This window comes from Sciurus carolinensis, chromosome 4 (genome assembly GCF_902686445.1).
Source record: "Sciurus carolinensis chromosome 4, mSciCar1.2, whole genome shotgun sequence".
In the NCBI taxonomy this organism is placed as follows: domain Eukaryota; kingdom Metazoa; phylum Chordata; class Mammalia; order Rodentia; family Sciuridae; genus Sciurus; species Sciurus carolinensis.
Genome location: NC_062216.1, coordinates 74,027,607 through 74,042,839, shown reverse-complemented (window position 1 = coordinate 74,042,839; position 15,233 = coordinate 74,027,607). Strand labels below are relative to the sequence as shown.

The window sequence follows — 15,233 nt, the reverse complement described above, 5'->3', positions numbered from 1 at the left end:
CTTTGTTGAATTCATTTATGAGTTCTAGAAGTTTTCTGATGGAATGTTTTTAGTTTCTAAAATATAGTACCATGTCATCAGCAAATAGGAATATTTTGAATTCTTCTTTTCCTATTAATTTCCCTGTAATTTTTCTTCTTTCTGATTGCACTCTCCAGAGTTTCAAGGATGATGTTGAAAAGAGAAGTGAAAGAGGGCATCCTTATCTTGTTTCCACTCTTTTTAGAAGGAACACTTCCAATTTTTTCTCCATTTAGAATGACATTGCCCTGGGTTTAGCATATATAGCTTTTATAATGTTGACATATGTTCCTACTATCCTAGTTTTTCTAGTGTTTGAACATGAGGGAATGCTGTGTTTTTCAAATACTTTTTCTGCATCTGATGAGATGATCACATGATTCTTGTCTTTAAGCTTATTGATGTGATGAATTACTTTTATGGATTTCCATATGTTGAATCAACATTGCTTCCCTCAGATGAATCCCACTTGATCGTGATACACTACCTTTTCATTTGTTTTTGAATGTGATTTGCCCGAATTTTATTGAGAATTTTTGCATTTATGTTCATCAGGAATATTAGTCTGAACTTTTCCTTCCTTGATGTGTTTTTTTCTGGTTTTGGTATCAGAGTGATAGTAGTTTCATAGAATGAGTTTGGAAGGGTTCCTCCTTTTCTATTTCATGGAATAATTTGAAGACTATCAGTCTTAATTCTTCTTTGAAGGTCTTGTAGAACTTGACTGAGAACTCTGAGACTCAGCCAGTCTATTTTAGAGAAGGATTCATGTGCTGCCTGAGAAGAAGTGTATTTAGTCATTGATGGATGAAAAATTCTATGTATTTCTATTAATTCTAAAGTATTGATTGTATTAGTTATATAGTTTATTTGCTCAGTTTTTAGAGGATCTATCCTGTGTTGACAGAGGTGTGCTAATGTACACCCAGTATTATTGAGTTCTGGTTTATTTAATTCTTAAAATTGAGAAGAGTTTGATTTACACAAGTTCTCCATTAAGTGGGCCATATATATTTACAATTGATATTCTTTTATTAATTTTAATTTAATCTAATTACTTATACATGACAGTAGAATGCATTTATGCATTTAATAAATCACACATAAATGGAGTATAATTTCTCATTTTTCTGATTGTGAATATTGTAGGATAGCATTGGTCCTGTAGTCATATATGTACATGAGGTATTAATGTCTGTTTTACTCTACTGTCCTTCCTACCACTATATACCTTCCTCTCCCCTTTACTCCCTTCTACTTATCTAAAGTAACTATTCTGCCCATCACCTTGCCCTCCGTACTACGAATTAAACATCTGCATATCAGAGAAAACACTGGACCTTTGGTTTTTCGGTTTGGTTTATTCTCACTTAGCATATTCGTTATTGATGTATATTCCTTTAAGCAGTATGAAATGTTTTTCTTTGTCCCTTCTGATAATGTTGGCTTGAAGTCCACTTATGTTTAGTATGATGATAGAAACCCCTGCTTAGTTTATGCAATCCACATGAGTGATTGTTTTTTTCCCATCCTTTCACCTTCAATCTGTGGATGTCTTTGCTTATGTGGTGAGTCCTCTTGGAGACAGCTATTTTTGGGTCTTGTTTTTATCCAAACCTGCCAGTCCTATTCCTTAGGATTGATTGAATTTAAACCATTTACATTCAAAGTATTATTCCAGAGATGATTTGTATCCCAGTCATTTTGGTTTATTTCTGGATTTTTATTTCCAATGAGTTTGTCCTTTGATTGATTGTCCTTTAGTGTGGTTCCTCCCTTTGGTAGTTTTCACTTATATTTTTCATTTCTTTCTTCATGGAATATTTTGCTGAGAATATTTACTGCCAGTATACTGTTGTTAAGACTTTTAATTGTGTAGTCTTTTACCTCCTTTATCATGGAAGATTTTTGTATCATCTTCAAATCTAAAGCTTATTTCTCTGGCTATAGTATTCTTGGTTGTCATTCATTTTCTTTCACAGCTTGGTTAAATTTTTCCAAGTCCTCCTAGATTTGAGAGTCTGGGTTGAGAAATATGCTGATATCTGAATTGGTTTCCCTCAAAATAAAATCTGACATTTTTTCTCTGCCTCCCTTTGAAATTCTATCCTTATTCTGTATGTTAGGTATTTTCATTATAATATTAGTGTTGGTCTGTTGTAGTTTTGTACCTTTGGGGTCCTGAAAGTCTTCTGAATTTGGTTTTGCATTTCATTGTTAAGGTGTTTGAAGTGTTCTGATATTATTTCATTGAAAATATGTGGGTTCCCTTGGTTTGTATCTCTGCGCCTTTATCTATCCCAATAATCTTAAATTTGGTCTTTTCATATTATCCCATCTTTCTTGTAAGTTCTGTTTATGGTCTCTTAAGATCTTTTCTCCATGGTCAACTTTATTTTCCATGGTCAAGATTTTATATTTTCTTCATTGCCTGAAACTCTGTATCCCAAATGGTGTAGTCTGTTAGTGATGCTTTTAATTGAATTTTATTATAGTTATTGATTTTTTCAAGGATTTCTGCTTGCTTTCTTTTCAGAATCTCCATCTCTTTATCGAAATGATCTTTCACCTCCTGAATTTTCTCTCTCATTTAACTCCTTACATTATCCTTTACTTCACATATCAGTTTATGTACATTCTAAACTCCTTCTCTAACTTTTCTTACACTATGATGTCGATGGATTCTATTACTGTAGCATCTTGGTTTGTTTAGGGCAATTTTTCCCTTGTTTTTTCATGTTTGTTTGTGCTAGATCCATCTAGCAATGTGAATATGAGGCATAGAGTTTCTACCTTTTTGACTTAGAGGGTCCCTGAATGTTTTCACCACCTTGTAATTAAAGAGGAGACTAATAATAACAACAATGGAAACAATATACAGCCTTAAATCAAATAGCTTCTACTAAGACATCTAACAGTTTTGTTACAATAAACAGAAATTATTTGTTCAGTTATTACCTATGATAAAAACAGTAAGTTGTAAAAAGGGTTTAAAATTTCAAAATGTGAACAAAGGGAGAACAGAAGTGGTGTCAGATGTTAAGATTATGAGGATGGAGGAGAGAAGATAGAAGTAAAAAATTAAAAGAAGAGTGAAAGGGGGAGGTAATAGAGGTTGACTGTTAGCAGAGAAAAGAGCGAAAGAGAATCCAGTAAACAGATAAGTGATTATAAGAGATAATAATTGCATATATTATATATGCACACATATATATTAAAATTTTTAAGAATTAAAAAATAAAACAAAAAGTAAAAATAAAAGGATACAAAACAAAACTGAAAAATACTAATCAGTCATACTAGTCCTTAATAAACTGATGTATGTAAAATAAGTGGTTTCAAAAATGTTGAAATGTAAGAGAAAAAAGAAAAAGAAAAGAAAAAAATCATGATGAAAAGTTGAACAGTTGTTTCCACTGGAGTTCAAAAGATTCTAACCTTCCCTTCTCAGCAGTTAGGTGAGGTTGTATAGAGTATGAGGCTTGCTCCACCCTCAGGGTGGGGTTGCTAGGGTGAGATAGTTCATCCTGTAGGTGGAAACCCTGGAGGAGGTATGTTTCAGGCTTAAGTGTACTCCAGTCTCTTCACTGAATGTCAGTTGTTCTGGAGATTTTTAAATCAGTGCACCTCCAGGGCCCAGCAATTGCTGGTCCATGCTGGAAGACTGCACCCCCAGAATCTCCTTTGGGTTCCATTGTTTGATGTAGGAGCCAGTTCTAATCCAGTAATTTACTTTTGGACCCCACAATTCCTGACCTCTGATTCAGTTTCCAAACAATCTTTCCCACCTGGGGCCCTTTCAAATTCCTGGTTAGGTGCATCTCTCCTTGTCAGTTCTGCAAGCAGCTGGATTGGAAGGAGGAGGGTTAAGCCTGGTGGCTTTCCACAACCAGTATTCCCCTGTGTAAAACTCTGTCCATGTTTTATTTTCTCCTGGTCACTTAGGCACAGTCTCTGTCACACAGTGTGGGTTTGCTTGTCTTGTTTTTCAAGTCAGACTTGGGTCTGCCAGAAATTGGCTCCCCCAGCTGCCAGCCCCTGCACTACAGCTGCAAAATGGTTCCTTCTGCTGTCCTCCACATGCTGCCACCAGGAGAGATGCAGTTTCTTTCCCATATAAGGATATTGTGCCAAGTCCCTGACTGTTTAGTGGGGCAGTGACTTTGATCTCTATTCTCTCTGTACTTTGACATGCCTCAATACTCCCCAGAATGGGGGTTCCTTTAATTCTCCTATTGCTTACTGAATTTGTGGTGGGACCTTTCTGGTTTGTGCCTCCAACCATTACCAGGGCTGTGGAGCTGGGAATTTCTTCCTTGTTTTATTATATTTGATCTCCTGAGTCCCCAATCTGTTTTGTGTCCATTATTAAATTTCAGTAAGTTCCCCTTAATTTTTGTTCATCCGCCCACCTTACTGAAATGCTTTCTGTCTACTTTTATTGCTTTCATACACAGGGAGGCCAGGGAAGGGACCTCTTTATTCTGCCATCATCCTAGAATCTTCTCACAGGAATATTTTAAAATAAGCATTATTTTTTATTGCAATTCATAGAGAACATTGTATAGCAATGGATGATAGCTCTGTCACGTACCTCAACCTGGACCATCAAAGAGCATCAACAGCTCCCAGAAGTGGTGTGCACAACCCTCCAGTCACTGTGCTTTCCTCCTCTCTAAAGAAAACCACTGTAACTTCTGCTGCCAAAGAAACTTTTTGTCAAGTTTTGGTCTTTATGTAAAATCATGCAGTACATTCTCTTTTTGTGTCTATTTGGACACAACATAAAGCTTAAAATTAAACCATGTTGTTATTTGTAGTTTCATATAATTTTTACTGCTGTAGAATTTTCTGCTGAATGACCACATGACAATGTATTGATTCTATCAACTCATGTGGTGATTTGACACTTCCTGACTTCCCAAATAATGATCCTAAAAATTATCATGACAATATCTTTTGGTGCACATATGTATATATTTGTATTAGGTTTTTAACCACTGTCCTTTTACTTTCCCTTTCTTAATATATCATTCTCTCAGGGGTAAAATAATCTTTCTTAATGAAGCACAGTTTATGAACCATTTCTGTAGACTTAGTATTCTTATGTCCTTTTAAATAGAACTTTTCTATCATGTAATCATAAAAATATTCTTCAAGAGCACTCCTATACATGCTTAATTACTTTTATTCTACATATAACTGCAATTTTTCTGGGATTAGTATTGTATATGCTGTGTAAGGTGTGCAAAATAGTTTCACATTATTATTTTGGACATCCAGTTGATACAGAATCATTACTGAAAAGCTTTTTCCCTACTGCTGGGTCACCTTTGAAATAAACAGTGTTCAGATATTTCTTACTCTTATCTGTTTTGTTCCTTTTTGTCATTTTCTAACCTTGCAACTGTGCTTACCTACTTAATTATTATAAGTTTACAGTATGTATGAGTAACTTTTCTTGAAGATTACTTTAAAGTAACTCCTCTAATAGTGTTGATTTTCTTACCTAATGTGTTGGTCATACTTGGTCTTATGCACTTCACATAAATTTTAGTAGCAACTTGATGTATTTAACAAAAAAAATGCATGGTGGCATTTAGATTGAGATTGGATCTGGCCTACACATGAATATGGAGATAACTGACCTAGAGGATGTATCTGTAATTTCTCTTAGAGATTAAACTTAACTTTTACTAGGTGTACCCCTAAGTCTTTTATGTTTTTAATGCTGTTAGTGTTTCTCTTTGCAAAATGTCCTAAGAATGAATTCAACTTGTTTTCTATGTTTTTTTTTAATTTGTTCTTTTTAGATATATATGACATATTTATAAAAACACAGAGTATAGCTTATTCTAATTAGGATCCCAGTGTTGTGGTTGTACAAGATGTGGAGACTCATTTGGATGTATTCTTAAATGGACATAGGAGAGTTGTGTCAGATTCATTCCACTGTCTTTCCTATTCCTAGTATGTTGGGGTTTTTTAATGAGTTGGTTTTCCTTTTTTATTTCATTCATTCTTTTTTCTCTTCTTTTCTTTGAGAATTCTGAAAAAGCTTCAAGGATAGTATAAAATTTCCAGGTAACCCTAACTCAGATTCCATAGTGCTACTATTTTTCTGTATTCTTTCCTCCTCTGCCACATTTATCCCTGAATATATATATAATATTTCTGAATCTCTAGTTAAGAGTATATGGATAATGTATGTGTCCTTTTACTCCTAAAATACTTTCAAGAATTTCTTATATGGCCACAGTACAGTAACCAAATACCATAAGTCATTCTTATTATAATACTATTGTACAGTATATTAGCCTTGATCAGATTTTCAACAATTTTTCTAAGTATGATACTCACAGTAAAAAAAATACAATAATGCACTGCATTCACGTTCTAGTACTTATATAATCCTCTTTACTATGAAACTCTTGAAATTTTCTTTATATTTTATGAGGATTGATATTTTTTAATAATATGAATGAATAATTTTCTAGAAAGTCCCTATTTTGAACTGTGGCAATTAGCAAAATAATCAAATACTATGAGAACATGTAAATTCGTACCTGAATTTGCTATAAATGAATGAAAATTGCCTTTGTCTTTTTTCCAAAGTAGAAATTTAAACTATCTGTGTGGTGCTATGAGTACAGCTTATAGCAATCACCACTCTCCATTCAGGTAGACTTGCTTGGCTTCTGCATTTGACAGAAAACATGGAGCACTTGTTTTTCTGTGTCTGGATTATTTAACAGAACAAAATTTCCTCTAGTTCTATCCATTTTGCTGCAAATGACAGGATTCCATTCTTCTTTATGGCTATGTATATACCACATTGTCTTAATGAATTTGTCTTTCAATGACACCTTGGCTGACTCCACACCTTAGCTATGGTGAATAGTGCCACAATGAAGATGGGAATGTAGAATTGCCATTTCACAGTAAGTGTAATGGTCCTGGTTGCTATTGCTGCATGAAACATCTGAAAGAAGAAAGAAAGAAAAAGAAAGAAAGAAAGAAGAGCAGAGCAATGCAAAATGCATTTCATTTTTCTCATGATTTCCTGACTCATAAATTTAGGAAGGGCTCTTGGCAATTGCCTCTTGGGATCTGTCATAAGGTTGTACTTGAATGTGATCCAGAGCTGAGGTCACTTGAAGGCTTGACCAAGCTGGGAATCCAAGGATAGTTTATTCTCATGGCTGGTACCTTGAAGTTCATCTGGGGCTGTTGAAAGAACTACCTGTAAATGCACTCTTCACATGATAGCCTCCATATAGTAGAAGTCCCATAAAGCAAACATCCAAAAGAGGAGGAGGCATGACTTTCTAAGATAGGTTCCTAAGTCAAGTGGTGTTGATTTTACCACATTCTATTGCATAGAGGGAAGTCAACATTGTCAGCTCAGATTCAAGGGAAGGAGTAATAGACCCCACAGGTGAATGGACAGAGCATGGCAGATTTTTTGGATATTTTTAAAAACTATATGTGTATTGAATATCTTGTATTTTCTAAGTTCTACTTTTAGCACTGTCAATAGTGGTCTTAAATACCTGAAACTTATAGCATATGTAGGAATCTCAGGTTGTCTCACCATGCCTCTCATGTCCCTATTTATATTTTCTATCCTTGTCTTTCTGTGCTTTACCCTGTGTATTTTCCTATGTTTTTGTACTCCACTATATCTATTCTGTGATAATTTACTGTTTTTAGACTTATCTTCTAGATTATTATTTTTAACTATTGACTTTTTAATTCTCAAATTTTTGTTAGATTCTTGTGATCTTTTCTCTGCCAAGATGCACATCTTGCCATTTAATAGACATTTAATGACAATTATTTAAATTACCTATAAGGAAACATCAATACTAATTATGTAAAAAATCTTTACCTTTTTCTCCTTTATCCTCTTCATTCTCTAAACTCATGTGGTATTTTTGATCAACATTGTATTCAAAAAACTATACAAAACCTTCAGAAAGGATTTCATTTTGTCTCTTCTATGTACTTTATTTAAGGTAGATCACCTTAACAAAAACAATTGAAGTTTTGAGAAACTGGGCACCATCCTTATGACAAAACTTCTTTTAGTTCTCAAAATATGATACAGTTTTCCTGACTGTTTAACACAATTCCTTCTCTTCGATTCAACCTAAATTACATTCACATGTTCCCAAGGCAATGTGGCAAACATGTTGGGATTTTTCAGTTTCACCTTCTACCTTTGAATGGGCAAATGCCTCTAGGGAAAAATAGCTGATCCCATTTTTTACTTTTCTCTGAACTTTACTCCAAAAGTCTTGCTGCCATGGGAGCTGCACAGTGCTCTCAAGCACCACAGATATATTCCCACTTTCCTGAAGTCACTCCTAGTGCTTGACATAAAGCACAACAGTCTGAAAGATAGGAAATTACTGCTCATGTCCTTCAGCTTTCAAATGCCTTCACTAGATTACTATATATTTTTCTGAGTTTCCTGCTCTCTAAACCCTTCTGTAGGAAACCTGACCCAGCTGCTGCCCCAGTGCAACGACTGCTGGTCTGACCTAGCAGGCTCTGCAGCCTCAGAGGGACACACTACCAACTGCTCAGGTGAGCAAGGACCCAGCACAACACCCCTCTCCTTCCCTGTGTAAACGCCCACTGACATGACCCTGTCTCTCCCCAGACAGCAGAGAGCTCCGCCTGGTGGATGGTGATGGTCGCTGTGCAGGGAGAGTGGAGATCCTGCGGCAGGGCTCCTGGGGCTCCATCTGTGATGACAGCTGGGACCTGAGTGATGCCCACGTGGTGTGCAGGCAGCTGGACTGTGGAATGGCCCTGGAGGCCACCATCTCTGCTCACTTTGGAGAGGGGTCAGGGCCCATCTGGCTGGATGAGCTGAACTGCACAGGAGAGGAGGCCCACGTGTGGCAGTGCCCTTCCCAGGGCTGGGGGCAGCACAACTGCAGGCACAAGGAGGACGCTGGTGTCATCTGCTCAGGTCTGTGGTGCACACTGTGCACAGGCTGGGAGGGCATCAGAGGGTCTGCAGGATGGTGTCTGAACCCTATGGCAGGGTCGGAGGTTACAGACAGGACAGAGGGGGTGGAAGCTCCTCCCACAGTACCTGTCCTTCCAGCAGAGACAATGAGGTGCACAATTTTCTGCTGCAGCAACTGAACTCCTGCTCCTTCCTTCACAGCCCTGTCCCCTGACACAGTCATTCTCTGCAGGGTTCATTTGACTGCAGACTTCATGCTTCAGTTACTGTTGGTACAACATCCCGAGACTCACTACATTTTTTTCCTATTACTTATATAATAAATTAGCATAGAGTTAGTAACTTAAAAGAACACAAATTTATTATCTTATATTTGCGTAATTTAAGAATCTGACCTGCATCTGGCTGGGCTGAAAACAAGGTTTCAGTAGGCTGTTCTTTTGAGACTCTGGGATTACTCATTTCCTTGCCATTGCAGCTTCTAGAAGCTGCCTCCATTCCTTGGCTCATGGTCCCTTCCTTCCTTTTCAAACCACCTTGCATACCTCTGACCATTTTTTCATGTTCACATCTCCATCTGACCATGGCTAGAAACACCTGCTTCTGAGAATACAGGTCTAAGAATGTGATTAGATTGGACTCACCTACTTAATCCGGGATTATCCATAATAATCTCATCATGAAAATAATCCTCATCTTGATCCGTTTGCAAAGCCCCTTTGCCTCATGAGGTAACCTATTCACAGACTCCCAAGATCAGGAACTGATTTTCTGGGACTTCACTATTCTGTCACCCCACTGTCCACACCCCCTTTACAGAGTCTGTCAGATATTTAGTCAGATAGCTTTTCCCCTCTCCCTGCAGGAGCCCAGGTCAGTGTTCTTGCCTGTTCATTTTCCACTACACTTTTTTCATAGAAATAGAAAGTGACATACAATTAAGCAAAACAGGTAAAAAGGGGTAAAAGTTTTGTCTTTCCACACAGTGGGCATTTTTTAGCAAAGCTAGCAATGAGCACTCACTACCTAGGGATAAAGAAAAAACAGCACTAAGGGGTAAATACTCACTGTGTTGTGATGTTCTCCTCTTGATTTCAGAGTTCCTGGCCCTCAGGATGGTGAGCGAGGACCAGGAGTGTGCTGGGTGGCTGGAAGTTTTCTACAACAACACCTGGGGCAGTGTCTGCCACAGCCCCATGGAAGCCGTGACCTTGTCTGTGATCTGCAGACAGCTTGGCTGTGGGGACAGTGGGACTCTCAACTCTTCTGTTCCTCACAGGGAAGGTTCTAGACCCCGCTGGGTGGATAATATCCGGTGTAGGAAAACGGATACCTCTCTCTGGCAGTGTCCTTCTGACCCTTGGAAACAGAGATCTTGCTCTCCAAAGGAGGAAGCTTACATCATGTGTTCAGGTGACCTACTGCCTATTCCTGTGTCCTCACTCTGCAGGTTGTATTTAGAGAAATTTCATACTTTCACACCAAAGGAATGAGTTCAAATAAGTCTACAAGTTGAAAGTTGAATATAGATTATTTAAGTCTCAATTGTCAATCTTGTTTCAATGACAGAAAGAAGTAAACCTGTTCTGACAGCCATTTATGTGAAAAATGCCATGGATATTAAATTGAATATGTGGAAGCATGAATTCATCCTCTGAAAAACCGACTAAGCAAATGGCTAATGCAGTCTTAGACTATAGTAACTAATCTGTATTTCCTTAGTAAAGTGAGGAATTTGACCTCCATGATGTAAATCACTTACTATGTCCTATCATTGTGTTAGGTTTTATTTCACATGTAATGAAGGTTAAACCTCTCAGCAAACTGTTCATAGGTATTATGGTGATTATTTAATCCAGATATGGAAACAGGTTAGGAGTAAGCACTTCATCCACCCATACACTCAAGAAAGTGAGGGGCAACTTGGGGACTCCAGTGCTAATGGGGTATCTTCAAGTTCATGTTCTTTTACTCTGAAATCCATCTACATCAGGCAGACAAACTCTCACGTTAGATTGTTGATGGTAAGTTATTGAGTGACTTGTAACTAGAAACTTGATTCTAGGCAGGAGGAGAGACAAGAAGAAAATATATGACACACACCAGTCATATATTTGGGTGTCATAAAGGCATGAAAGGTGCTGTGGAAATGTGCAATTAGAAGAAAAGAGAAAGCATATTTAGGTTGAGATCTAAAGGAACAGTAAAGGTCCAATGAAGAAAGTAATTACAGCATTTATTTGATTAGTGTAAATTCGGAGGTGGGAGGACCATGGTGACCTTGAAGTACTGATAAAATCCCATCCTGAGCAGAGCAGGAGGGTGTGAGAGAGAAGAACGTTTACCTGGATGGGTAAGAAGACCTCAAGACCAAATAACAATTCTGCTGAAAAGCTGTGTGTTCATCTTCTCCTCTGCACATATGGGAAATTGCTGAGATGAGGGGCCTGGACTCCCATTATTTTCTTCTTGAACTCATCTCTTCACAATCCCAGCAGTCCTGGTTGATCCTACATCCTCTGAGCCTTTATCCATGCCCTACTGCAAACTAATATGCTCACTCCATCCCTATCCCATGAAACATTCCATGGGGTCTGTTGGAAACTGGAGCCTATCATCTTCCAATTTCTTAAGACCTGTAATGTCCCCTTTAGTTCATGTTCTGACAAAAACCTGACTGTCCTCTGAAAGAGATGATGCCCTTAGCATTTGGAGGTTCTAGGCTTCCCTTTCAACATGTGGTTTCTGGGCCAAGTCTTAGAATAGAAATATTCCTGTTTTCAGCTTTCCTTTGTCATTTTCAACAATTTATTTTTTTCTCCATGTCCAGTTACTTGAAGTTTACCCCATGAGGTAGCATCAGTCACCACTTCCATTGGTGTCACTCTCCAGCCTGGTCACTCCCCCTCATCTTGGTGGCTGCAGTACCAGACTTACCAGGCTCCTCTGTCTCCTGTTCCTGGTGCTGCCTACATTCTTGTACACAACTGAGATAACATCCTGACCTCTCTGTTTCTGACTTTCTTACTTTGAAGCACTCCCTTCTCACCCCATCTCTGTGCATGACCACACTGTCAACCATCACTAACTGTCCAGCTTGAAATCTTGATTCCTTCTCTGACTGTTGCCTCTTCTCCTTATCGAACATATTCTTGATGCTCCTTTTCCAGATATTTCATCCTCATGCAGATTCCAAATGTTTTCCCTTATCAGTTTCTCAGTGTTCCACTCTCCTCATGATTACACAAGTTCCTCTTACCCTGATTAGACAACATGATGCCCCATTATAATCCTCCTCCTTCAAGTACACTCAACTCCCTGGTCTCTTTTGTCAGTCGAGGACAAGAACGGGTTGAGTCAACTACCTAACTCTTCCCTACCTGCACGAGACCAGGCAAGGACTACTGAATCGTGGACAAGTACTCTATCCTGTTATAATGTGAAACTATCCTGATAGTCTCTTTGAATTTGTGATCCAAACTCTGAAGGACCCTCCACACTGGCCCCATATTCTAGTGTGATTCTCTCACATGTGTTCCTGCCCTCTCTCTAAAATGACCTTCTCCAAATTCCCTGATCTCCCCCTCACTGCTGTTTAAACCACAAATTACACATAAATGATGATCTTGCCTCAAACTTCACTAGAAAATAGAAAGTTTCAGCTATCTTCCTTTATGTTTCCTTCTGATGGTCACTCTAACTTACTGATTATTCTTATTCTATCTTACAGAGTTTCAACTTCTCTCTTTAGAAACTAAATTTTAGACTCTGTACTTTTCCTTAGCACTCTTTCTTCCCTTATCTCACTGGGGTTTATGGCCTTAGATGATATCATTCCACTGATGGCCCCCAATAATAAAACTCCATAGCTGATTTCTGCCCTTAAATCCAAACTCATATATTCCATTACTAGTGGATACCCTCACTTGAATATATATTGGACAGCCCAAATTTAGTTTTCAAAGTAGTGTTTTATTCCACCCCTTCAATTCCTGCCTCTAACTTTCTCTCCCTGTTCTGTTCCCCATCCCAGTTAATGCCACCGTTGTTGCCCATTTACTTATTCTCAGTTCACCTTCACGTCTCCATTTCACTCTCCCTCTAATTTCAATGTAGTAGTAGCAAGTTCTGTGCCTCTACCAGAAAATACATCCTAAATCCTTAAACCCTTTTCTTCCCAATCTCATCTCAGTTCAGGAAAGATCACATGTTGCTCTGACTCTTCTAACAGTCTTCTGAGGTCTTTGTCTTCTGTAACATATTGTCTATATAATACTGTAAATATTTGATTCCCAAATTGATTAATGTGTTGCTGAGTGGCAGGTGAACTGTCTTTAGAAGTATCACTGGCATATTTTTTTGTAGCTCCCAGATATACAAACAACTGGAAATCATGTCCTATGAGTGTGTAATTAACTTAATTAGTAGAAATGCCAGGGAAGTTATAGTCAGCTTGCCGTTCTCAGACTTTGAAGGACTTGCCTGTGGAAGGTGGAGGAGACTGTGAGCCACTCCAGGGGTCAGGGCTGTGATTCATGGGTGCAGAACACTAGTGGTGGGTTTGGGTTCACTCTAAGTTTAACACAAAAGAACCTCTCCATGTGAGTCTCCCAGGGAATAAGTAATACTGTCTGTCTGTCTGTCTGTCTGTCTGTCTGTCTGGGCACAGAGCAGTGGAGGCATGAAGGGATGGCCACCCCACCTTCTCTTATGCTGTGCTATGTTTTTTGCTCTCTTCCCTGAATCAGCCACACTTTATTTTGTTAGGTTTGCACATTTTTGACCCTAGGGGATTTACATTCTTCCCTCTAGTTTGTTTTTGGTTTAGTGTGAAAAAAAATCTCTTCAAAACAGTGGAATAACCAAACCCTTAAGTTTCATTGAAATCAAGGTAGACATTAAAATATAAAAGGAACATTAGTCACATTGCATAATCCCTTATCCATTCATATTCCCCCAATGTAAATAAAACTAATAGTTACTCTTTTCCCAATCCTCCTTTTCATAGAATCCTATCTAAACTCATATAGTGATAAAAGCATTTCTCTTATGGAGTCTTTTTATTTGATTTTACAATATTGAGATTATATCATACACACTATTGTTACATTGGTTTTTCTTTTTTTCATTTTTTCATTTGTTCTAATTAGTTGTATATGACAGTAGAATGCATTCATACAGTTTGATAGATCATACATAAATGGAGTGTAATCTCTCATTTTTCTGATTATTCATATTGTGGGATCACATTTGTCATGCAATGTACATGAGGTAATATAACAATATTTTATGGATATTCCTTAAGTAGAGCTCACTCTTGTAAAACAACTCCATAATGTTATATTCTTAACAGAGTAGTATTTCAGCTTGCATAACCATTTTTTAAAAATTTTATTAGTTCCAATTAGTTGTACATGACAGTAAAATGCATTTATACATTTTGATAGATCATATCAAAAATGGAGTATAATTTCTGATTTTTCTGATTATACATATTGTAGGATCACATAGGTCATGTAGTCATATGAGGTAATAATGTCTGTTTTATTCTATTATCATTCCTACCGCCATATCCCTTCCCCTTCCTGTACTCCCCTCTACATAATCTAAAGTAACTCTTTTCTTCCCTGTGCTCCCTTATTGTGAATTAGCAACCACATATCAGAGAAAACATTCAGCTTTTGGTATTTTGGGTTTGGCTTATTGCTCTTAGCATGATATTCTCCAACTCCATCCATTTACCAGCAAATGCCATGATTTCATTCTTCTTCATCACACACACACACACACACACACACACACACACACACCCAGGTTGGTTCCCTAGTTTAGCTATTGTGAGTTAAGGTGCTATAAACACTGATGTGGCTGTGTCACTATAGTATGCTGGTTTTAAGTCCTTTGGGTATAAACCAAGGAGTGGGATAACTGGGTCAAAGGATGGTTCCATTCCAAGTTTTCTGAGGAATCTCCATACTGCTTTTCATAATGATTGCACCATTTTGCATTCCCACCAGCAATGTGTGAGTGGACCTTTTCCCCCAAATCCTCGTCAACATTTGCAGTTGCATGTGTTCTTAATAACTGTCATTCTGATTGGAGTGAGATGAAATCTTAGTTTTTGATTTCCATTTCTCAAATTGCTAGAGAATGTTGATCATTTTTTCATACATTTGTTGATCAATTGTATGTCTTCTTTCTGTGAAGTGTCTGTTCAGTTCCTTAGCCC

The 15,233-nt window shown here is 37.7% G+C and overlaps 1 protein-coding gene across 1 annotated transcript in view; it reads left to right on the top strand.

The window, feature by feature from the left end:
- Positions 1–15,233, top strand: part of LOC124982758 (antigen WC1.1-like) — a 111,067-nt gene that overhangs the window by 74,883 nt on the left and 20,951 nt on the right. Inside the window, 3 exon segments of the mRNA XM_047549694.1 lie at positions 8,521–8,613; positions 8,690–9,004; positions 10,103–10,417. Of these exon segments, the coding sequence (XP_047405650.1) occupies positions 8,521–8,613; positions 8,690–9,004; positions 10,103–10,417 (723 nt within the window).